A 25,891-nucleotide genomic window follows, 5' to 3' on the forward strand; every position below is an offset into this window, starting at 1 on the left:
TGTAGGTACTTATCATTGGTTTTCAAATTTACGTATTCCTTGGCATATGCTCGCAGGTATTGAAGGAATTTACAAAACAGTGAACAATTTTTGTTTTTGCTAACGAGAATGACGCGAATACTTAAATACATATGCACAATTTTTATAAGAAGCAAAACAAACAAAATGAACAACTTTGATATTTGTATTTATGGTATTTTTATCTTCAAAATACAAGGCAGGCTCGAGAAGCATGTCGATAACGATAGTGGAATTCCTTTGTGATAAAGTAGGTTATTCACGATCTAAATACAATTATTCCATGACAAGTCGAATTCCTTTGCTAGCTAGATTTGCATATTTTGCCAGAGGTTAGAAAGAAAGTGTGGAAACAATTGTTAACGTTGGCGGCGTGCTCATTCTCCCCAGATCATTCGTGCGGGTATTGCAGTCTTATTCCAAATCTCCTCAGTCACTATGGTTGGAACCATGGCAACAAACTGATGAGATATATGGGTGACAAAATAGCAGCAAAAACAGGAAATAGAGACATAACCTTCAAACAGGTACTATCATAGCCTCCTACTATTTACTTTGAATATTTTGTTTTCCTCTGACTTTCAATACCGTTTCAATATTTTTACGATAGTATTAAGCAAAGTAAGTACGAAGATCATTTTGTTTGATCAAGATCCCTAGAACTACCGAGTATGAGGTCGTCAAATTTTCAGTATTGACTCGAATGCTGAAAAGAGCCCTTCTTGCAAAGATGAATGCCGTGATGTTTTACTTTACGTACATTATTGAAAGCTTTCCGTAGGCTGAGTGTATAGTTAAGAACGAATCAGTTTGATGATAGGACGAAAACATTGCCGCAATTCTGTACATATGTTGTGATCAGATCTAAACGTTTATCTTTTTACTCATCACTAGTTTTTTTTAATTCCCCCTTTAATTAATGCCTTGCTTGGTTTCAGTTATATGATAACTACGGTAAAGAATTAGTTATCACAGCAACGAACATCAACGACATGCAATGTGTGTATTGCCATGTAAAAACTACACCCGATATGCCGATAGCATTGGCAGTGAAAATGACCATGTCTTTCCCCGGTGAGTTATACATTCTATAATAAATGCACTAAGTGTTTGTTGGCTTTACTTGACCTTCAGAATAAAATGAAAGCTAGGTTTAGATACTGATTATATTGTTTACAAGAATACTAGTACGGTTACTGTTATTGTTGTCACCCATAGTATACCTTTATTCTTGAAATTCACATATGGAGCATTCTGTACGTGGTGGTGTGAAAAAAATATGTGTCACGTTTTATATACCATACATTCAACGAGTAAAATTAAATATTTATCGAAATCATAGAATTATGTGAATTGTCAAGCATATTCAGCTAAACAACTTGACATTTAGTCTCACATGGAAAGACAAAGATTCAAATGTTAAAAGATCAAACCCACGTTAAAATGAAAACATATTTATAATATACTATGACTGTTCATATGAATTGACTATTGCAGGATTTTACCATGCCGTCACACACATGGATGATTTATACATCGATGGTGGCATTTTGGCCTTATTCCCCATATATTGCTTTGATGGTAAGTATAGACAGGCAGGCTGGCTGGCTGATCGGCCGGCCGACAGAAAGACAGACAGACAGACAGACAGACAGACAGACAGACAGACAGACAGACAGACAGACAGACAGACAGGCAGGCAGGCAGGCAGACAGACAGACAGACAGACAGACAGACAGACAGACAGACAGGTAGGTAGGTAGGTAGGTAGGTAGGTAGGTAGGTAGTTAGGTAGGTAGGTACGTATATAGACAGATAGGTAAGTAGGCAAATTGGCAGGCATGGAGGGACATATCAGAGCTAGCTTATTTTAATATACACCTTTCTTGTATATTGGTCCTAGTAAAAATAGAAAGTATACGGTGATTACAGTGCAACACTTTACATATCATAATTTCAACTCTACAGGATGGTGGTTGTCACTCAAACCTGAAGACAGTTTTCTACTAAAGTTACAGCCTCTCGACGAGATACATAAACTATATGACGTCAAAGTACGCTTTGGTGGTGGACAAAACAAGAAAACATTAGGTGGTATGATGGTGAGTTGTTTATAATATTACATCACCAAATATTTCAGTAAAAATTATGACATCATACATCGATATGTAAAATAGCTCCTATAATTTTACCTAGGTTGGATTTCAACGCTCAAACCAGCTTATCATTTTACGGAAACAGTCATATAAATATTTAAAAATATACGCCCTTTAATTATTATGAACATGAGATATTTTAATGAAATTGTTCAGAGATTCATCAATTGACATTTTTAGCCTTGTGCCTTTTTTAAAGAGCTTGCTTTGTAACACTCTTTTAGATTGATGCTATTTCACTATTTTTCAGTTAGTGTGTACATACTAGAGAGGACTATAAATTTATGAACGAAAGTGAGAAAAACATTTATTTGGGAAAACTAGGGGTAATAACGTGAATAAAAGTTGCAAGTATAACTTCATACTGTTGATATTGTGAGACGGTTCAACCATTGAAAGACTGAAGATAAACTGAAATTAGTTACGACAAAGGATCATGGGTATTTTTTAAAGCGAATTCAAACAATGTTCAACATGACACTTTTGTTTAATAGCTGTGTGATTTGCTTAGGTTTCACAGTATGAGAGAGAGTTGTACGGAAATAACATCCGGGGAGGCAACGAGTCAGCTAGACCTGACACTAAGTTGGCAAGGTAAGGTGTTTATACCTAAAATGGTCATACAGCCCCGTTATGTTAAAATATTCATACATACAGCTCCGTTATGTTAAATTAGTATCACATACAGCCCCGTTATATTAAAATATGCATACATACAGCCCGTTATGTTAAAATATGCATACATACAGCCCCGTTATGTTAAAATAGTCGAACATACAGTCCCGTTATGTTACAATGGTCATACATACAGTCCCGTTATGTTAAAATATGCATACATACAGTACCGTTATGCTACAATAGTCATACATACAGTCCCGTTATATTACAATATGCATACATACAGCCCTGTTATGTTAAAATAGTCATACATACAGTTCCATAATTAAGTTTAAAGGGTCATACGTACAGCCCCCATTATGTTAAATGGAATCTCCATATTTTGTCCACCTTTATCCTGTTATTAAAATTAATACTCCGACTCATCGTACCATTTCTATTCTTTCTTTCTTCGTCCTTGAAAGGAAACGAACTAAGGTTGAGAAGAAACATGGCATTGAGCAAAATGATCAATATAGCAGACTATCAGGAGCAATGAACCAATTACTTAAAGTATTGGCTGATAGTAACATTCAAACTGACCAGGCAATCGACAGAGACGATTTCAAAATTGCACTTACTGAGGTAAGCACATTTTCACGAGTCGAAAATTGCAAAATACATACAGCCATACATACATACATACATACATACATATACATCCATATATCCATACATACATACACACATACATACATACATACATACATACATACATACATACATACATACATACATACATACATACATACATACATACATACATGCATACACGCACGCACGCACGCGGGTGGGTGGGCGATCCGTCCGTCCGGACGGACAGACAGACAGACAGACAGACAGACAGACAGACAGACAGACAGACAGACAGACAGACAGACAGACCTGTGGGTATTCAAAAGGAAAAAGGGGGGGTCTTAATACTAGTCTGAGTTTACTGTACTCAGAAGGTGGAAGAAATCTGACATGTATCGCATGGTTACTTTTGTTCCTTTCTCACCATAAACACCCATAATATTATTTTAGGCTATAAACAATGGTTCATTCACTGCTCAACATGGAAAGTTACTGTTTGGTGACCAGTGGGATGTAAATGCTGTTATTGATGGTTTGGACTTCAACAGAGATGGAAAGGTTAGTAGTCCAAATAAACGGTGTAAATGGTCCGCTCATACCATCATAATATGGCGCTTCATTGGGGCCTTTATTATGCCCCAATGAAGCGCCATAATCATAATGAATCATGTCTCTAGTTATAAGACTTGTCCATTTACTGTAAGTAAGGCTTTACTATACTTATCTTTCAGACCATAATGAACAACACTTGTCAATATATTATTAGAAAATCTACCTTCTTCGTCACAGATCACATATCAAGAGCTAGTCCAGTTTGCTGAAGCCAAGGGTGTACATATACTGAATAGATTTACTGGTGATAAACGATTACCTGTACACGACATACGAGACTTCATCACTGCTGTTGTAGAGACATTGATGTTGAATTGTCAAAGAGTGTACTTTGATGTAAGTAATAGAGATTCCATCTCGCCCCCTTTTCATCTCATCTCACTTCATCTCTGGGTTCACTTTTCCTTCCCTTATTCCCAATCGTAATAAAATCCTAATGTAGTAATCAGCTATTTGTCAATGTTTTGTTCACTATAGTGTGTGCTCTGAAACAGTGAAATAGTGCATACTGTTTGTGTCTCTATACACAGGGCCTATACATCAGGGTTGTCGGTGGCTGAGTGCCATGCCAGTGGTTAAACCACTTGTTTTGTCTGTTATCACTGCGGCCGATGGGTTCGATTAAAATTTATCACGCTGTAAGTAAAAATAGTGTGGTTCAGTTTGAATCTACCGAACAACGCAGGTTTTCCCCGGGTACTCAGGTTTTCTACTGCATTAACACCAAACCCGTGAGAGATGGACCTAACTGGACTTCTTGGGAGATAAGTGTTTATACTATCGAGTATATAAATAAAGATTATTTATTGATTTACGTTTACTAATTACATGTTGCTGTTGCAGGAATCCGATATGGAGCGTACAATTCCTGTAGATGTAGATTACCTGCATTCCTTTGATTTTGATATGGAACCAAGTGATAAAATATTCGGGATAGAAGTAAGTTCATTGGCCTTCTACGGTACTCTATTTGTATATATGTAGTATTCAAGCGAATATTTCAGTACAATACGACGAGTATAAACAGCCAGAGTACCACTAGCGCCGTAAACAGGCTAATGACTGCTAGTACATGTTTGTTTTCCGATATTCATGATTTCAGAAAATAGGGTAGGTTGTTCGGGATTTTATTTTATTTTCCATTTTATTTTTTCTAATTACTTCGACCCAAAGACAAGATACTCGTTGGTCACAATACTTCTGTAACAGCTGATGAGGTGTAAAAGAAGTAAATGGAGACAGTTATGTAATATTCAGAAGTAGACGAACACAATATGCAGACTGTGCTGTCATAGGATGAAAAGATATGGTTTCGCTCTGGAATGTGATTTTACAAAAAGTAACCAAAGATACTTTGGCATGAAAATCTACAGGGAAATAGAAGTAAATTGTCATAATTTTACCTTCACGTATGTAAAAAATATGGGAAACACACTTTTTTTATTTGGCCTGATCTAAATAATGGTAAGGTTCTGAGCATAGAACGAGTCATAATCAATGGAAAGTATTGATTGACGTGGGATATGCACTATATATCAGAGGCTATTATGTATGTCATTTAATTTCTGTCATTCTATTGAATAATTCGTGTTATCTTTTATTGTCACCAACAGCAAGGAATGAAGGCGACGAGAAGTTTCCTGCGTCAGTACATCGAACGAGAATCGCCTCCACTGAAGTAGACATCATAACTTATTTTTTACAATTGTACATTTTTTAGTGTTCAATAAGTTACAATGTCAAGATTAAAATGGTCGATAAAGTAGGCTGAAGAGGTGTATCATGAATACAGAGAATTTCCCAGTTAATCAATATAAATTAAGTTGGTATTTTCATGTGGAATTATGGATAGGGGAGTTACTTCACTTCATTATCTTAATCAAGCAGCTAACCTAATGAAAGACGAAGTAAAAATATCACACACACACACACACACACACACACACACACACACACACACGCAGAAATTGGTATTAGATTGACTATCACTGAAAGTGCTACTATATCAAACTGTACTGTTTGATTTTTTTTGCAATATGTTTAATATACACAATTCATAGTAAGTCATGATATAACGACCATATTGACATGATTGCAAGCGATAACTCCATGCATAGCAGAGAAAGGGAATATAATGGGATATTTGTTACATAACATTTTTACTGGCTATCATACTATTAGATTTTGATGACACAAGCTTTTGACAGGGTTACAATATTAATAACATGTCAGAAAATCAGGAAAATACACTCTTTCATAAACATTTGTTTGTCTATTTTCTATCACCTTTACTATCCCTGTAAGGTTTATGATGTTTATGGAAATGAATTCATACTGTTACCTTTATCAACTCAGAGATGAAATGTTGTATACTTTTAACCATACAATAATTTAAATATAAATGCATATATGAATGTTATGGGTCATGAATGCCTTCTTAACTGACAGGTGATTACCTAACCTCTAGATGATTTCTTGCAGCGTTTTGCGCCATCTTATCTTATGGATTCTAATGTGTGTGTTGTATGGAATTACTTTGGTAACAAGTCTTCACTGAAGACAAAGTACCAATGGATAAACAGTGTCATTATACTACCATACCATATAGTTTCATTTAGGTGGCACAAAGGTTTTTACATCTTGCATAAAGTTTTTTGTTTCAAATGACATTAAAAAGACAGACAATGATAGTGTGCATGTACATAAAATGATACATTTCATCTCACTCTGGACACAAATCAACATTACTGTTGGATGCAACAAGGAAGATTCAAAACACAAAACAGTTTATTTGTGTTCACAGTGACATAAAATGTTACAGTATCTTTTCATGTGCATGCCTATATTTCGTTTAAGTAATTCATATGTGTGAAACAAAAAGAAACATCATCTTACCAAATTGGAAATCTAGAGTCTTTCTGGTTTGGTAGTACATGGTTTTAAAAAAAACAAAGACAACCACCTAAAGAAAGTTTTGAGATCTTTTATTGATTGTGTAATTTTCAAATGACATCATGCACAAGACATGCTGACCACTTTGTTTTGCACCATTTAAAGTTCTACAGCACTTCAAGTCGAGATCACCATTCCACATACAATACAGTACATAAAGTTGCTATTTGACATGACCTAATACATGGTTATTGACAATTGACAAATTTAACATACTAGGGTGACTATAGCCTTTGTGTACTTTCTTCTAAATGACCCTGTACGTTTGGCAGCTGAAAGAGAAATAACACAACAATGACATGTACACTGTAGATGATACCGGTTCAGAAAAAAAAAACACTCTCTACAAAAATAATTTTTGTGAAAACTTATCAGATGTCGAGTTTACTTTCTATATATGAACTTGTGCACACAGATTTTGTTTCAGTTCAACAAAAGCACTCCAGCACAATACTGTTGGGGTCACATAACAAGGCTACACTATTATTTTGAATTACACAACAAATGCAAGTGAATTGTAACATTGGTGATAGTGACATAGTGACCAATTCATTCCGGGCAAATTTACCACAAAAAACAAAATAATTGTCTATTCTGATTTAAAAATTAGTTTATCGCATTCTCAGTGTTGAAGATTCTTAAATGAAATCTGCCAAGTATGCAATTTGTAATTTGTTATTTAACACTGACGTAGCACCCAAGCTAAAAAGACTATGGTACTACTTTTGATGAAATGCTCTGAAGTGGGAATACTTAAGAAGTCATGGAAGACACAACAAACAAACAGATAGATAGATAAAATCTGTTTATGACAAGCTATGTCGTGCAGATAAAAAGTTTAGTTATATACCTAACTAATTGCACTGACATGATTAACATGCATATGTTACACTAAAACCTGTTTTGCAAAAATCTCAGAACAGTATTTATTGTGTTCAAATATGTGGTATTATTTGATACATGGTTTCAATCACAACTAAGTATCATTAGCCTTGGGAGGTTGTCCACCAACATCACCTATGCTATTCTATCCCTGTACATCACAAGAACAATAATTATGATGCACTTCCCAATACTCATTCATTTTCAATCACTAAAGCATCAAAGAGAATGCATACATGTCTGTATGTTGTACCTTTTATTAAATTTCTTGGATGGAAACATCAAGTAAAATCTCCCCTACAGTTAAAACTTAAGCAGTTACACCAGTTATCTGCCTTTGCATTATCATGCTTCTGTATACAAGATTCCTCTGTTGATGTGCTCTGCTAATTATTTCAGTAGTATTTCTATCTATATACTTTAAAAACTTTCCGTACAGTTCTCTCCTCAGTTCTGCACTAAGAACTGTGTAAGATAATGCTTAATAAAATGCAGGTAATATTTTTTCTGGACAGTATGACCTTTTTTCAAGGACGACTTTTTGGTGGACAGGAGTAATGCATAAGATGTATTTGGTGTACATAGTGCACTGTACAACATCTGTATACACACATATATACACAACTACTTTTAAATGTAAACAAATATATCTCAATAAATGCCACTGCTTTTAGCTACCTTTAAAATAACTTTATGATCAAACTTTGTTGTAAGGGGTTGCACCACTTGAATTAAAGTATATGAACAAAATTTTAATTTTAATGAAAGTACAATGTGTCTCATGCTTGCTTTAAATATCTAAAACTTCATAAAGACTCACACTATATACTTGCATGCTGTATTGTAGATGGTAAATGAAATTAGTAAATGAAATTGTATCATCGGCTACACTACAAGATACATTAATAAGAGTATCTGCTTGAAGGAATAGCAAGGAAACACCACCACTGATGTTATTTATTGTCTAGTCAAGTTACAAACTAAAAGACCCAAAACAAACCTTGGGATTGAAGAAAAATATGCACTCTTGTAATTTGATAAACTGGATCTCTCTTGAGTGAATAACGGTGACCTCAATTTTGAAAATAAGTCAAGACAACATTTACAAATATATCAAGTAATATGCACTGTTATACATAGACAAAGTACAGTAGGTGTAACTACAGACTATCAAAACAAAAAACAAAAGTAAGAGAAAATGATTCCAACCTAGTTACATTGCATTTTAATGGAGTAAAAGATTGCACTTACCACTGTCATTACACATACACATACACCCATAATATGTTTGTATGCAAAATATATCATTCACAATTTGGAATTTCTGGTATATGCCTGGGATTACATTTTTGACAAAATCACTGATGGTATACATGTACTGTAAGACTGTATACACAGATTAAATACAGGGTACATATATACTGTGTTAAAGTACCACTACAATTTAGTCTTATTTTCAAACTTTTCAAAAGAAATTCTCTTTTGTCTCCTTCATGTAATTGATTAAAATTTACACATTTGTTGTTAGATTTAGAAATGAACCATGATTACATCCAGTGCTTTTGTGATATTCAGTTCTATTTCTGCCAGCAGTTGAGAGCAAAGATAGGATGGGATATGGTATGTTTTCAAGGGCACAAATGCTTCATGAATTGAATGACAGATAAACTGTGAATACCAAGGACCTGATTTTGGCAAGGCAAGTACCTGGGCAAGTTCTTGCAGAGAATTCACTTTAAATAAGAAACTGCTGTCAAATGGCATCGTTAATGATAAAGTTTTTTGGGGTTGATATATATTACATCACAAACATAGATACTAAAGTCTTACTTTAAGTTGTTGATAATAATCAAATCAGTGAGAGATGTGACCCATGAGAAAAATTCTGTTCTGACTCACAATCAGATCTGATGTGACCAGTTATTGATACAACATATTGATACAATTCAACTAGTCACCTGACTCTTTTTGGACAATAACTCACTTTTGCTGAGGTCAACACAGAAAGCATAACAGTGCCATACTAGTGGCGCTGTCATAGACAAACAAAATGTCAATAATAGACAGTGTCGAGGTTATTTGATTCTTTCTGTTGTAAGTATCAATTTGATACACTGCCTTCGTGTTCACCAAAGCAAACAACACTGTGATGTCCTTACTAATTTGACACTATATGTAAAAACTGTTATACTTGTGACACTCTTATCATAAAAGACATGGTCTGATTCATGTATGCAGGGATAAATGGTCTATTTTGCACTAGATTACTTCTAAATCAGCATATTCATCATGGACTTGATAAACTTGTTATTCAATATTCAAATATTCTAGTGAGAAAAAATATCTTTCATGATGAATTGCACAATTGATCTCCAACGCTAAAACTGTTTCCTGTGTAAATACTATAACTCTGGGTTGTAAGATTTCTTTTTTTCAAATTTTTGTTTCAACATTGCTGATCTTTGTAAAAGGCATGGATTAAAATTTGATAGTTTGGTAGGGTGCTCCTTTAATCTCAGCTTTAATGAACTACAAGAATGAAGCTGTCATTAAACAACCAACTATATTGTGGGACTAAAGGTCAAAATAGCTATTGTGAAGTTCAACTAAATTCCTAAGAATCTTACAATCCCATAATCGTTGCACCAATTGTGAAAAAGCTGTTCTGAAAGTTTTGGTATTTTTTGTGAGGTTGGAAGAATGCCCATGAAGTGGTGTTGAGATTGGTTTAGAAAAACACCAATATGTTAAATAAGGAGTAACAGCTTTGACAGTGTAGAAATATGAAAGCATACCTACAGCATAGATATCACAACGGCGTTCTTCAAAATAATGAGTATGCTAAAATGTAGAAATACAACATGCCTTTTTTTTGTCCCTTTTTTTTAACTTGGCCAAATATGTGCAGTGAAGTGCTATGGTTTGTAAACATTTACAAGAGAGATACAGCTTTGAAAACACCTAAATGGTGATAAAATCTTCTTATGCCGTCAAGCTAGCAGTACTAGAGCTACTTAACTGCCTCTCAAAGGACCTCCGTTGTTGAAATCCTTCTATCAAAGCCGAGATATCAATCTGTTTTTCAAAGAACTTCACTAAACAAGGTTCTGTTAGCGTGGAGGCTAGGAACTGTTCAAATGTGATTTCCCAATCCATGTCTAACTTATTGATGGACTCTGGTCTTTCTGATTTACCTATCTCCATCTGACTGGGATAATCATCGATACTCTGACTACGAACTGACCCTATGTCAGAGTCATGTGACATACTAGGTGTTGGCAGCTCTTCAGATGTTGGTGAAAGACTGCCCTCGGTGTTGCCACCATCCTCTGGGGAGATTTCTAACTTTTCGACTGCAGATTCAATTGCCTGTAAATTTTTATTTTGTATCTTGTCGGGATCTTCTCCAAGTGTAAATGTGACCTCTTCATCCTGACCTCCTACATTTTTGTTGTTATCAGTATTTGGAGTATTTAGTTCCAGTGATGATGTACTGTCTTCGTTGCTAGGGAACACATTGTCAATTGCACTATCACTCCTTGGAGTATCATCACTTCTGACTGATGTTTCAGATTGTTTGTTTTTGTTCTTATTGTAAAACTGTTTGCCGACATCACCTATTTCCAGTAGTAGGGTGCCAACAGCAGCAATGGCTCGGTACAAGTCTTGTTCATTTTCATTCTCACCAAACATGTCATAAAGTGTCTTCCATAACTGGATGAACTGCTCCTAAAATATAAGAGATATGGGCATTGAATTACCTGATAAAGCTAATACTGAGTGATCATACTGCCACCTAGAGGCGGAAATTAGAAATTAGGAAGATCAGAATCATTATCCAGAAGTGACAAAATGTTGGAATGTTTCTATGCTGAGTTGAACTGTTTGATTGTGTACACTGTATCATAACTTTTAATAATTCTAATAAAGTGAAAATATCAAGAAGTTCTCTCATTTTCTTTGTAATCAAAAAGAATGTGTAGAAATTGGCTAAAATATCTTGCTGAAAGAAAGTTGAATTCATTACCATGGTTTCTGATATATAAAAACAATTTCCTTCAGAATACAATTGTAATGATTTTTATAATAGTTGCCAATTGCTGGAATGAAGCACTTCACAATATAGTACCCAAACTGTTCCTGGAGGTATACAAATTGTCTCTTGTATACAAGGTTTCCAAGGAAACCTGTGTAGTGTTTGCCAGGTCTATCTCTCAATGAGATGTTTTATACTGAGGGTTAAAAAGCACTTAGGAGTCATGCATAGTCATTGTGTAACCATGAAGACATTATGTCTGTTGACTCCCATGATGCAACAGTCCAAAGCAAAGACATCCAATAAAGGCACAAGATCAACTTGTTTCTCTGAAATCACAAGTAATTGTAGGTCATGTAAAATCGTGAAATGATTCTCAAGTTTATGAAAATGACTCTATTTCTTGGACTGGTGTTCCCCTTTGAACATGAAACTTCAGTCCATAACATTCACCTAAAGCCTAGGCTTACATATATTTGTCACTATGTCTCTCTGTATAGCTGACAACTACTGACAATACTATCCTTGTACCTGGTTCATTCTTGGTAAGTTCTTAAAGCTCTTTTTACGCTCCTCTTCTTCTCGTTCTTTTTCCCACTTTCTTAAAAATCTTCTGTAACCACCTCCACTGTCATCATTCACTTCATCTCCAAGCCCTGTTAGTAAAACAACAACACATTCTATACTTTCTTTGTATTAAATTCACTACCATACACGTGTACATCAATTTCAAAGATATACTAAACAGGTACATTTCACTGCTGTTGTCATAGTTATCATTGTTTATATAATTTGACAACTGTGAAGCCATAGAAGATAAACAATGTGATTTTTTCATAAATGCAAACTGTGCAGTTTACAAAGTACTATGTATGCTAACAATGGAAAGTGTGTTCCTCAGTCTGTGTCTATTTATTTTCAGTCAAAAATGGTAGTTGATGCATCTGGGCAGCTGGCTGGCAAATTAGGTTTGTTGGATACAAACAATGCATTAAAGTCCAAATATGGTAGATAAACAGGAAATAGGTATACAGTGTTTCTTTCACACTAGTCTGACTACAGAGGTTAGAATCACAACAGACATACATAGTTTACACAGCATACACATTAATATAGTCTTACCTTTATCACCAGTACTAGTTTCTGAAGCAATGCTGGCAGTATCAACTCCTTCTAGCAACACAGTAGGGATTTCCTCCCCTTTGGCTTCATAGATGTCATCCTTGACAGCTGTTTCTTTCCTTCTTTCCTTGTCTTGTGTGTCTGTGGCAATGGTTGACTCTTTATTAGGAGGAGTGGCTGCTTCAAACTTGCTGGCTGAGTTCACCGATGCAGTGTCAGTTCCAATACCTGTATCTGGAGATGACAAGGATCCCGAGTCTCCTTCCTGTGGGGTTATAGATGAATGTGTGAATTTTTAGCATTTAAAATAGACAATGAGGTTTGATGTGAGCATTAGAATGAGCAAATGGACCTACTTTCATATTTGAGAGTGTCTTTTCTCTTTACGTGGCTCATCATTTTTTAATTGAAGTAAATAAAAGTTGTACTCTCCAAAGAGTTTTGACTATTCTGCCCAAATGTCATGAGTAACACTGCTTAGTATACTGTTCTCTTGATTCAATCTCTATATTCTATATATTCACACAAATCATTCCAGTTACAAATTTGCATAATATGTATTTAGTTAAGAATGGACTAAGCATCTATCTATACATTGTATGTTATAAGTTAGAGTGACGCCAGTCCTTCATTTACACAGGTTATAACACACATTGTCAGGTAATTCAAAAGTTTTTTTAGCATTGAGCTTTAAATCTGTCTTAGTCATCGACTATCCTCATCAGAATGACAAATTCTATTGTTACAGCTGATCACACTGACACCTAGTGGTGAGCTGTAGCTAATATGCAATTTGTCATTCTGATGAGGATCGTCGACCAAGACAGATCGAAAGCTCAATGCTAAAAACTTTGAACTGCTTGTGTGTTTATAACCTGTGTAAGTTATTTGATCTACCTAGCTGATGGTTATTTTTGGTTAACTCAAGCCCTTGTTACAAACTCATAAATGTATGTCCACATACCTTACTTACGTTTGGACTAAGCATTCTTTGAGATTCTTGTTCTTGGATCTCCCTCTTCTCTGGCACTGCTGGAGGGGAACGGTTGCCATCTTCACCAAAGTATTCAGCTGCATCAATAGCAGTTTCAGTGTCAGTATCTGAAGAAGGGTTAGGGGCAGGGCCACCTGGGGAAAGTCCAAAATAGGGTCTACCACTTTCAACCATAGGAACATTATCAGAGTCTAACACCAAACGTAAAGACACACACAGTGTCTAACCACTACAATTTTACTAAGGGGATTAGGACATCTAATGTGAGTGAAAACGAGATGAACTTTATAATGGAATGGTTAGGGTTAGGGTTTTTAAGATGCAAGATGCAGCAATGATGTAGTATGAGGTATCAAGGAGAAGGGTCCATACTCATGTGTCTGCATTTGCATTCAAGTTTGTGCTTCGAAACCATCTTTCCTTTTATTTCAAATATGATGTTTGAGAGTTTTTGTAAGCATTTACCACCATGTTGAAACCATTTTAGTTTTTCGTTCACAAGATATATTTTCTAACACTGAACCACATCTCTGAAAGACAGCTAAGTAAAACAAGCTTGAGTTGTGCAGCAATATTTTCACATTCACAATTACATGCAAGAAATCATGTGGGCTGCAATTCATGAAAGCACAATCTCCTTCTGAAACCATCCTTCAATAAATACACAATCAAGAGTATGAAATCCAACTCATGCAAGTCCCCATAGCAGGCTGTATGGTGGACATAGCAAGCACTCTCTCCACTAAGCCAGTGAAATCAGTAATCAATTTCAGTATTTTTCATGGATACCATAGGTAGAAGCTGATTGGCTGTTGAAGTCACATGATGACTATTATGTTTGAGTGTCAAGTTACCCAGCTGTGACAGTAAATGAAAATGCAGTCTAACCAAGTAACATCAAACATCAACGGGTGATACACTAATTCTACTCTGAATTTTCCACATAGTTAGCAATCGCACATATGAGGCAAGGCCAAAGTTACTGAAATTGATATTACTGAGATTGCAGGCTGAGTGGAGAGAAAATGCTGACCATTCAGCCTTTTACAGAGATTATACTCATGCAGTACTATGACAACATGAAATCATGCAAGTTTGAAAAACAAGGAATTATGTAACTGTAACCCCTAGAACTGTGCATTTGTGTACATGTCTGTGTATGTTTTTAAAAAACAAAATAACACATACTGTGAACCGGAAAATTATTGCGCAGTCTTATTTTCGCGCTTTGGGAGATCATGGTGATTACGCGCAGTTTAATTTTCGCGTAAGGCCGTCAGTGGTTTTTTTGTGTGAACATAAACAATACGTTGAGCTGAGAACAATGAAATTTGACACTGATTGATGGGCAGTATTGCTCTGTCGGCATCCGTCAGTTGCAGTGCTCTATTGTTTCCAACTGCGAAGATACTGTGACACGTTGACTTGTGACAAATGTAGGTGTTAATTTGTTCAATTATGTACTAAACAAGTTACCAGATCACACAATACGAAAGTCGGGTAGCTCACAGCCTCAAAGCAGGAGCCGTCAACACACATGCGTCAATATGGTACAGTCACACGTTTGGTGAAACACTAATCAAATCACGTCAGTGTCTCTGTTTTGCGTCTTTTTGGAATGAAGTTCAAAAGGTCACGTTGGTTACATTTTGATACTCAGTATCCGAAGTCACAGAGAATGATCCGATTGCTACACGTTACTTACAATACTGTATATGATTCTTGTATCAATAAAATGGCATGAACAACCATGCAAACAAAAATACAACTATGGAATATAGAGCGTTGCGGTTGCTTGCATGAAGTGAGCTTCAAGCAGAGACAATTTAGGTAAAGACAACAAGATAAGTGACACAAAACAACAGCCGGTGCCTCTGATGTCGGTTGACGGTCACGGTCGAGCGTGAAATTGCGCGAAATTAAAAATGCGCGAATAATTACCCAGTATACAGTATTCACAACATATAGTGTCAAAACATTAACTTTGGTAGAGTGAGTTACTGACTTTGGATTAAAAATGTTGGCAACCATTTTGATCAAATAAATCTTCCATGTACATATTTTTTATCTTATTCTCAGTGTTGCCTATCCTATTAATAATATCCTAGTACAGGTAATTAATCTGGTGTCCTGTTGTGTATATGTAGTCCTGTGTTCTTAAGAATCATGGACAGAATTGAAAGTTGATTTTTTTCCTGGTAGAACCATGGTCTGATCTAAATGGATGAATACTTACTTTTGGCATCATTTGTAGTGGGACTCTCTAAGTCATCTGGTAGCAAGGCTGGTGGCATGTGTAGCTGATATAATAGTTTTAGTCTTTCTGGTAAATCACCTTTACACATTATATTTATAGCGAGAGTAAACTCTTTAAAGTTAACACTGCCATCCTGGTCTTTATCAAGTAACTGCAAGAACAAAAATTTTGATTTTAGTGAATGAAGACAGATGTCATTTGGGCAGTAATCAGTATGAAATGGTGTTTCCTGTAAGCAGGATATGCTGGATTGGATTGTGCAAAATTTAAAATGGAAAATATTTTTGTCTAAAACTGCCATAGATTAGTTTACTTACTGTTATTACTAAACTACTTCTATTACTTTAAGTTACTTCTGTAACTTGAGGGGCATTTGTTGTGATGAACACCCTAAGAAAATAATAAATATGACAACTTTAAACAGATCTCAACTTTGGAATTATTTGTGTCGTCAAAAAATCTCAGTTCGAAAAGGTCCAATTATCATTTGCATTATTCTCATTTGAACAGACAAGTGGTGTATTTCTCTTTGCCTGCAATGAGACTGAGCAAAAAACAACTTTCTATTATTAGATGATGAGACATTACCCTAAATGCTCGGATAGCAAGGAATCCAGCATATATCCCAAGTCCCCAGGGTGACAATGCCAGGAATAATGTCTTGAACTTCTCCTGGTCTATCTTCATCTGGGTATACATGGGTTGACTGGGATCCATGGGCTGAAAGGTTGGACTCCAAAAGTTGTTGGTCAACTGTTCTTCCTGAGAGAAAAAATAAAAAAATTGGGGAAAAATTAAATAAAACCATACATATCACATCTTTTCTTTGACGTAGATACTAATTACATGATATAAACATTAAGCAATCTTTTGCTGAAAAGTTTCCAGCCTTTTGTGATTGATGTTTACATTTAAACTTAATTACAGAGGAGAGATTGTTCTATAGCTCTAATAACACTCAAAGGTGTCAAAATGAAAATATATCTTGACTGTCCAATTTCTAGACTTTCCAGAGATCATTTCTATGACAGACCAAATTGTTGGGAACTCATTGTTTCAGAACTTTGTATCATTTATTTCTGTATATATCACCAAACTGTCAAGGACTTATAGTTGCTGACAGTAAAACAGAACTTTGTCACTTTCTTGCTGTATAAAGTCACGACTATTTGACCTCTTCATCTATAATCGCTTCTACTAATTTAGTACTTGGAGAATTAGTATAATGTATCTGAAACATATTAAGTTTTTGGTATTGTGTGCATTGGACGAGATATTTTTTTTTACCTTGAAGAGTGTGTAGAGGTCTTCTAATTCTTTCTGTGTAAAGTTACTATCTGGCGCAACACTTCTCAGTACATTCCTCCTGGCAGTGTCTTCAATTCCTTGTACAACTTTAAGTCTCTGCTTGAATCTCATTTTATCTATGGTATCGTTGGTTAGATTACCAAACTTCATGTACGACTCTCGTATCAGGACAGATACCTCAACTGAAGGCTGTCAAATTATGGAAAAAGAAAATAGATTGCACACAATTGGGCAGAGCAAGGACATTTTCTGTATATCATAAAATAAGAAGTTTATGACTAAAAGTTGTCTTCATAATCATATTATTATTATTATTATTATTATTATTATTAGACTTTATTTCAACTCGATAGACTGTTGAGCCAAATGGCTCTTCTCACACAGTATCGAGCAATAGAAAAATTTACACTTTATACATTATGAAGAGAATTTCTTTCATAAATCAACTGATTTTGCCATTTTTCAACCATACCTTGAAAAGTAATGTTAAACTTGTTATAATTAGCAAGAGGTATTAATGTTTTCTATCCAGCATCAGAGTTCTTATAATTGACATTATCAAACTTAAAATGGATGAGTGCCAGCTAAAGCATGACAGTGTGTGACTTGCAATGATACAGGTGCATAAAAGAACTGTGATTAGTCTGTATATACTTAGTACAGCCCTGAAGAGAAGAGGAAAAGGAGCAAACATGAATACAAGGCGTAAAAATAAAATACGACTTACAGGACCTCTCTTCAAGGGCTAAAAAATAAAATGGGATTGAAAAAACAAATGTTATTTGCAAAAAAGAAAATAAAGCTCTAACTTCAAATTCTTGTAAGCTATAAGAACATGCATGGTGGCTGAGAAGTGTTATTACCTAGTATGTACAAACATTCCACAATATGCCAATAAAGGGTAAGTATGAATATAGATTTAATGACATGTAAATTTCATGCAAAAACTATATATGCAAACATATGTAATATGCAAATGCATTTGATGATATGTAGATTTCATGCAAAAAAGTAAGTCTGCATGTAAATTCAATATTTAAATTTCATGCAAATGATGCATGCATATGCATTTTATGATATGGAAATTTTAATTGAGTAAAAAGCCATTGTATACCTCCCCTCCTCCTCCATAAAAGACAAAATCAACAATGCATTCTAGACATCTGAATCTACACTGGATTCATGTGTAAAATCTTGTATATTACCTACTAGACTCTCTCACAGTCCTCGGAACTTCGCTTTACTAAAATCGACGCTAAATGAATTATTTTGTATGTACCGATACCATCTACATAACGTACTCCATCGTACTCGAACAACCTAGTACTGTGCGCCCTCATCGACCACATAGAGATATATGTTCGTTGACGTGTGACTGCGACGCTCCGTATTTTCGCGAAGTCCTCGGGGCTTCGCGATAACACGGAGCGTCGCAGTCACACGTCAACGAATGGTTATCTTTATCATGGTCGATGAGGGCGCACAGTACAAGGATATTCGAGTACGGTTAATTAGCTGGCATCGGTACATGCAAAATAATTCGTTTAGCTTTAATTTTAGTAAAGCGAAGCTCCGAGGGCTGTAAGAGAGTCTAATTACCTACATGTAAGGGGAGATCGCACAATGTCACACAAGCTTAATAAACAAACTTTTTCATATGGGGGACAGGGGATGTATCAATGTGACTACTAAACTTCATTTTCGCACTTTTTAATTTAGAAAAATGTTCATGCCTTCAATGATAATAACAAGTTAATATATTTACTATTGAGAATTTGATAAGCTGCTGTTAATGTGATATACTGTGCCACATTTCTGTTAGTATGTTAATTCACTATGTTTTTAGATTGTATTGATTATAGTGGAGTGACTTTCATCATGGTTTACACCATATGCAAATGTGTCGATATCACATTTATGAACGTTCATTTAGGTGGAAGGGGAAGGGGAAGGGGTAGGGGAGGGGGGAGGGAGTGGGAGTTTTGGCCTCAATGAACAAATTTCGTTTTCTGAGCTTGTGTGACACTGTTTGATCATACCTAAGATTGCTTATCACAATTTATATCAATATATAGATTATAAAATTCTTACACAAGATCTCTTCTTTCATTTTTGATTGAGAAACAGATATGAACAAATCACTTAATATCCTTCTTTAGTGTCAAACTGGATCTCAACACCTCCAGTAAATTTGGATAATTCTGTCAGACCGAGTTAGACAGTGTAGGACAAGTGATTTGTCCAACACATGTCTGTTTCTCTTCAAAAGTGGAAGAAGAATCTTGGCGTTTCCATGATGAGCATACATAGCTTATAGATTATAAGGGAGACAAAGTGCATTTAAATTAAAACTTATTGGAAGGGATATATATCAAACCAAGATAGAGACACCCTGCGCCAACGACAAGTAATATTAACAAGTAAACTATGTTGACCACAACATGCATCTTTGAATAGAAAAGAATTAAAACAAAGATCCATTTTAGAATGCTTTTATGAAATCTCTGGTGTAAGTCTATGCTATGATCTCTGATTGTCTCAAGATTTCTATGTCTGGGTGTTATGTTTGTTATTTGAAATCAGTGACTGTGTTCAACCATAGACCCTCCACCCACGAGAACCTACCAGTAGAATTAGGCATATTAACTCTAGCTAGACAGGCTGTGTTCAATAGAACTTACCAGTAGAACTAGGCATATTAACTCTAGCTAGTCAGGCTTTGTTCAATAGAACTTACCAGTAGAACTAGGCATATTAACTCTAGCTAGTCAGGCTGTGTTCAATAGAACTTACCAGTAGAACTAGGCATATTAACTCTATAGCTAGTCAGGCTTTGTTCAATAGAACTTACCAGTAGAACTAGGCATATTAACTCTATAGCTAGTCAGGCTTTGTTCAATAGAACTTACCAGTAGAACTAGGCATATTAACTCTATAGCTAGTCAGGCTTTGTTCAATAGAACTTACCAGTAGAACTAGGCATATTAACTCTAGCTAGTCAGGCTGTGTTCAATAGAACTTACCAGTAGAACTAGGCATATTAACTCTATAGCTAGACAGGCTGTGTTCAATAGAACTTACCAGTAGAACTAGGCATATTTCTCTAGCTAGTCAGGCTGTGTTCAATAGAACTTACCAGTAGAACTAGGTATATTAACTCTAGCTAGACAGGCTGTGTTTAATAGAACTTACCAGTAGAACTAGGCATATTAACTCTAGCCAATCAGGCTATATATAGAGAGATGCATATGTGTGCGCACACACACACACACACACACACACACACACACACACACACACACACACACACACACACACACACACACACACACACACACACACACATGCGTGCGCGCGCACACACACACACACACACACACACACACACACAAACAGACAGACAATCAAATACACTAACACCATGAGAGACACATAATATCATGTTCAATAACCCTTAGTGACTCATGAAAACATACTACCGGGTATCAATATCCTTTTAACCTTTAGTCTTGACCTTTACCCTTTGAACTTAGACAAGGATGAAACTTTTTCTTACCCGTTGAATGACCTCTCCAGAATGCATTGATGAGGTGTGTGGCATGTGAGGTAAGGTGGCATCTTTATTGGCAACATTTTCTAAATAATCTCCCAGAACTGTCATGGCTTCTCCATCATCTGTACAGTCCAGTAATTTGTCCTTGTTTGCTTCCAGGATCTCAAGGGCAATCTGAAAGATGACCTTTGCCCCGTCGTAGAAGAAACAGTCGATGATATTGACAGCACTCTCAAAGGGCATAACACTGTAAAGATATTGAAAACAATGTTGATTGCACATGTTATGAACATGCAAATAATGTTATTAATATACAACAAATGAATATGCAAATAGTGTCATTAATATGCAGATATACAAATGACATAATATACATTGTAATATATATGCAAATATATCATGAATAACTTAGCATCTTTGATGCATCACTTAGCTACACAGGAGATAGGAGATTCTCTGATGAAGAAACACTTAGGGCAAACACTAAACAGGATATCAAACTCAATTTGATTTGATTCAACCAGTTTTATATCATTTTTCCTGCAATTTACTACATAGTAACCTCCATATACTGTACATGTATGTTAATATGTTATTTACCATATTTATAATCAATACCTTCACTGTCAATATTTTTTCACACATTATCTGTTGTTAGACAAGTTAACTAATGAACACATGAACATATCTGCTCATCAACCAACCAATCAAAACAAACCTATGTGTTTTTTAGCGTAATCTGACACATATAGAAAATTGGAGTGAGACGTTTTAATAAATTCACATATTTTCCATGAAAAGAAAAACAACTAAACAGACAAAAATTACTGACGTTCAACACTCAAAAATGCATCTTACCTTAAAAATATTGTAAGAAACCATGACAACGATATCATATTAAGTATTCCAAGGTTGTCCATTCTACCATACAAGTCTGGTAAGTAGGATTTAGTGAGTTCTTCAAACACACCTGTCATTACAATAAAACACATCACTGTAGTTCTAGTATTTTTTATACAGACATATATACTATCAAATATTTTACTCTAAATAGGTCATAATTGATGAGCACTTGTCGTGGACAGGAGAGACAGTATCTCTTTGTGGGACATTGACATGACAACCAAGATTATAGTTTTCTCTAAAGTATCGTCTTGTCAACATCATTATTACTAGACCAAGTGTCATTGCTTTTTGAAATTTCTAAGTCTGTAGAAACTGCATGACTGTATAGTTGTAACTTTGTTTCACTAAAGTGATAGTAAATCAAGGTAATCAGACACAGCACTTTCAATACCAGAAACGCTTATCTAAGACAGCAAACACAATGTCTAAGGTGTTATTTAAGACTTTATATAATTATGTACATAGCTATATAAGTGAATTTGATGCTTTTATCAGTGCTCCTTCTACCCGATTCAAAGATTACACCACTAGAATCATGCCTACCTGTGTGATAATCATTGTCATTGTGTTTGGTGCATACTTATAACACACACTGGAGCCAGTGTTATTGCATTACCCATATTTTTAGTACATACTTATAACACACACTGGAGCAAGTGTTATTACATTACCCATATTTTTGGTGCATACTGATAACACACTGGAGCCAGGGTTATTGCATTACCCATATTGTTGGTACATACTTATAACACACACTGGAGCCAGTGTTATTACATTACCCATATTTTTAGTACATACTTATAACACACACTGGAGCAAGTGTTATTACATTACCCATATTTTTGGTACATACTTATAACACACACTGGAGCAAGTGTTATTACATTACCCATATTGTTGGTACATACTTATAACACACACTGCAGCCAGTGTTATTACATTACCCATATTATTGGTACATACTTATAACACACACTGGAGCCAGTGTTATTACATTACCCATATTTTTAGTACATACTTATAACACACACTGGAGCAAGTGTTATTACATTACCCATATTTTTGGTACATACTTATAACACACACTGGAGCAAGTGTTATTACATTACCCATATTATTGGTACATACTTATAACACACACTGGAGCAAGTGTTATTACATTACCCATATTTTTGGTGCATACTTATAACACACACTGGAGCAAGTGTTATTACATTACCCATATTGTTGGTACATACTTATAACACACACTGGAGCCAGTGTTATTACATTACCCATATTTTTAGTACATACTTATAACACACACTGGAGCAAGTGTTATTACATTACCCATATTTTTGGTACATACTTATAACACACACTGGAGCAAGTGTTATTACATTACCCATATTGTTGGTACATACTTATAACACACACTGGAGCCAGTGTTATTACATTACCCATATTTTTAGTACATACTTATAACACACACTGGAGCAAGTGTTATTACATTACCCATATTTTTGGTACATACTTATAACACACACTGGAGCAAGTGTTATTACATTACCCATATTGTTGGTACATACTTATAACACACACTGGAGCAAGTGTTATTACATTACCCATATTTTTGGTGCATACTTATAACACACACTGCAGCCAGTGTTATCGCATTACCCATATTATTGGTTCACACAATAAACAACTACTACAACTACAACTACTACTACAATTGTCTTACCTTGGTCAATTAAAGCTCCAACGACTCTAGTATTGTAATAATCTGGCAGTAATCGTTCACAGATGGCCACTAACAGCCAGAAAGCTTCCTCTTCAGAGGCATACAACAGTAACACAGATGTGACTATGTTCATAGCTTGGCAGTACCCTGCAACAACAAAACAACACAACTTCAATAATTGTTCCTTGTCTATTGGTGCTACCCAGGCCCAGGAGGGCTTAACTATCAGAATGGAAATATGTAACTATGTAACTACTATACGTAACTATGGAATTACGGAACTGTAATAAAAAATATTATGATTATATTCAATTTGAAAGTTAAAATATGACTCCATATAACTCAACACTAAAAAGCATTGCATTATATATACAACAAACTAGACACATGTTATTTATGTCAGGTTTGTAACCTGGTCTGTCTAGGTAATGTGTTGTTTACTGGTCACAATCACTATACACAGTTGTCATTTATCAGATCGCCATAGAAATCCAAAATATTGAAAGTTCTTCATTTTCACTCAATAACAAAACAGATGAAACTCTTTGCCACTTGAGATTTGCCAATTAGCCTCCAGCCTGAATTGCTTCAAAACAAAACTTAAGACTTATTTGTTCATCAAAGCCTATGGTGTGCTTTAGCCATTCAGTGCTACTGAACAGAAATCTGCTTTGGAAATCAGCGCTATAGAAATTTGATTGCTTGATTGATTGATTGATTGATTGATTGCACAGCTCTGTAATGTTCATATGGCACATATTTGGCACTGTGGCACAAAACTGTTCATCTTCAGCTGTTTATGACCAGTAAAAGTTATGAAAATTTTGAAGTTATATATCTCACAATGCAGCTACCAAGTACAAACAAAAAGCAATTTTTTTTATGAACAATTTTACAAAATTGCCAATAAATATTGAAATATTCATGAAAAATTTAAAAAAAGTTCAATATGTTTCAATCTAGAGTCAATTTCTCAGACAGCAACCTTCAGACAGTGTGCCTAAATGAGAAACATGTCATGTAACCAAAGACGCAACAACTAACTGATAGAAAACACTGATGTTTATTTGTAGTAAACTGTGGAAGGAAAATCAATGGTGAATTATTAAACTGAGTAAGCAATCACTGTACATGATTTTACACTTAGGCATGTAGTGACCCCATAACAAAAGTCAATCAAACTGAGGACAGGCACTTTTTGTTTTAATTGTAACAAACACTTTCATTAGAAAGGCATTATTTTACATACGACAGCATACATTTTACATGACGGTGATAGAAATAAAACAAGATTTACACAAACGCAAATGCAAACGCAAACGCAAACGCAAACACAAATGCAAACGCAAATGCAAACACAAACACAAACACAAACACAAACGCAAACGCAAACGCAAATGCAAACGCACACGCAAACGCAAACGCAAACGCAAACACAAACACAAACACAAACACAAACACAAACACAAACACAAACACAAACACAAACACAAACACAAACTGTATACCTTCAGTTTGTTTGATGTTTAAATCTTAAATCTGGGATTACATGTACTTGACATACAGTCTCCGATATATAAAAATAAGTGCAATATGTCACAACTTGGTGGGACAACCAATGTATTCACCAGGACAAGTGACATTGAAAATTCACATGTCTGTTGACAAGTGACTTTTGGAGAAAAAAACCAAGGCCTGTGAGGAGGTAGAGTTTGCGGATGTACAGTGTGCTCACCATGCAATGGGTACCTCCATGATGTGAGTTCAGTAGTGTTCCTTGATGTTGTGAAACATTTATGCTACATTTATGTTGTTACATTGTTTTTAGAACGTGGACATTGAATGAAGTTGGTTGGGTTGTTTCACCAACACTTTTGTCTAGAATTCTTATCTGGTACGGTATTAGTTTTAAAAATTTCATACTAATACGACGTCTAGATAGTTACAAAAGGTGTTAAATTGTGGTGCTCTCCTGTGGTTAATGAAGCACAAAGGGTGCATGTCCATGTAATCCATCACAAACTGACAGGCTGTCGTCACCTCACCCTCGACTGGTAAAGGATCAACAACAACAGACTGCACTGATATGCAAATGTCCAACCAAGACTCCACCTCCAGTCTGTTTAAACTAAAATCACA

At 35.3% G+C, this 25,891-nt stretch overlaps 2 protein-coding genes across 4 annotated transcripts in view; one reads left to right on the top strand and one right to left on the bottom strand.

Annotated features, from left to right (window-relative positions):
- Window positions 1–5,701, top strand: part of LOC144434379 (uncharacterized) — an 8,603-nt gene extending 2,902 nt beyond the window's left edge. Inside the window, exons 4-13 of the mRNA XM_078122830.1 lie at window positions 409–545; window positions 957–1,092; window positions 1,516–1,599; window positions 1,987–2,120; window positions 2,686–2,768; window positions 3,257–3,416; window positions 3,858–3,965; window positions 4,197–4,355; window positions 4,863–4,958; window positions 5,633–5,701. Coding sequence (XP_077978956.1) covers window positions 409–545; window positions 957–1,092; window positions 1,516–1,599; window positions 1,987–2,120; window positions 2,686–2,768; window positions 3,257–3,416; window positions 3,858–3,965; window positions 4,197–4,355; window positions 4,863–4,958; window positions 5,633–5,701 — 1,166 coding nt within the window. The remainder of the gene's footprint in view (window positions 1–408; window positions 546–956; window positions 1,093–1,515; window positions 1,600–1,986; window positions 2,121–2,685; window positions 2,769–3,256; window positions 3,417–3,857; window positions 3,966–4,196; window positions 4,356–4,862; window positions 4,959–5,632) is intronic.
- A 3,406-nt stretch (window positions 5,702–9,107) lies between these two features.
- Window positions 9,108–25,891, bottom strand: part of LOC144434675 (TBC1 domain family member 9-like) — a 53,035-nt gene continuing 36,251 nt past the window's right edge. The window contains exons 17-27 of one of the 3 annotated variants that reach the window (XM_078123181.1): window positions 23,753–23,899; window positions 21,982–22,093; window positions 21,127–21,370; window positions 18,298–18,315; window positions 17,550–17,759; window positions 16,851–17,024; window positions 16,242–16,413; window positions 13,976–14,082; window positions 13,012–13,276; window positions 12,421–12,545; window positions 9,108–11,582 (exon numbers count right to left, since the gene is read on the bottom strand). In XM_078123181.1, coding sequence (XP_077979307.1) covers window positions 10,836–11,582; window positions 12,421–12,545; window positions 13,012–13,276; window positions 13,976–14,082; window positions 16,242–16,413; window positions 16,851–17,024; window positions 17,550–17,759; window positions 18,298–18,315; window positions 21,127–21,370; window positions 21,982–22,093; window positions 23,753–23,899 — 2,321 coding nt within the window. In that variant the 3' untranslated portion in view covers window positions 9,108–10,835. Of the gene's footprint in view, window positions 11,583–12,420; window positions 12,546–13,011; window positions 13,277–13,975; window positions 14,140–16,241; window positions 16,414–16,850; window positions 17,025–17,549; window positions 17,760–18,297; window positions 18,316–21,126; window positions 21,371–21,981; window positions 22,094–23,752; window positions 23,900–25,891 lie in introns of all 3 variants that reach the window. The other 2 variants (XM_078123179.1, XM_078123180.1) reach the window with 2 other exon arrangements.

The sequence above is a fragment of the Glandiceps talaboti genome, chromosome 4 (genome assembly GCF_964340395.1).
Source record: "Glandiceps talaboti chromosome 4, keGlaTala1.1, whole genome shotgun sequence".
Classification (NCBI taxonomy): Eukaryota; Metazoa; Hemichordata; class Enteropneusta; family Spengelidae; genus Glandiceps; species Glandiceps talaboti.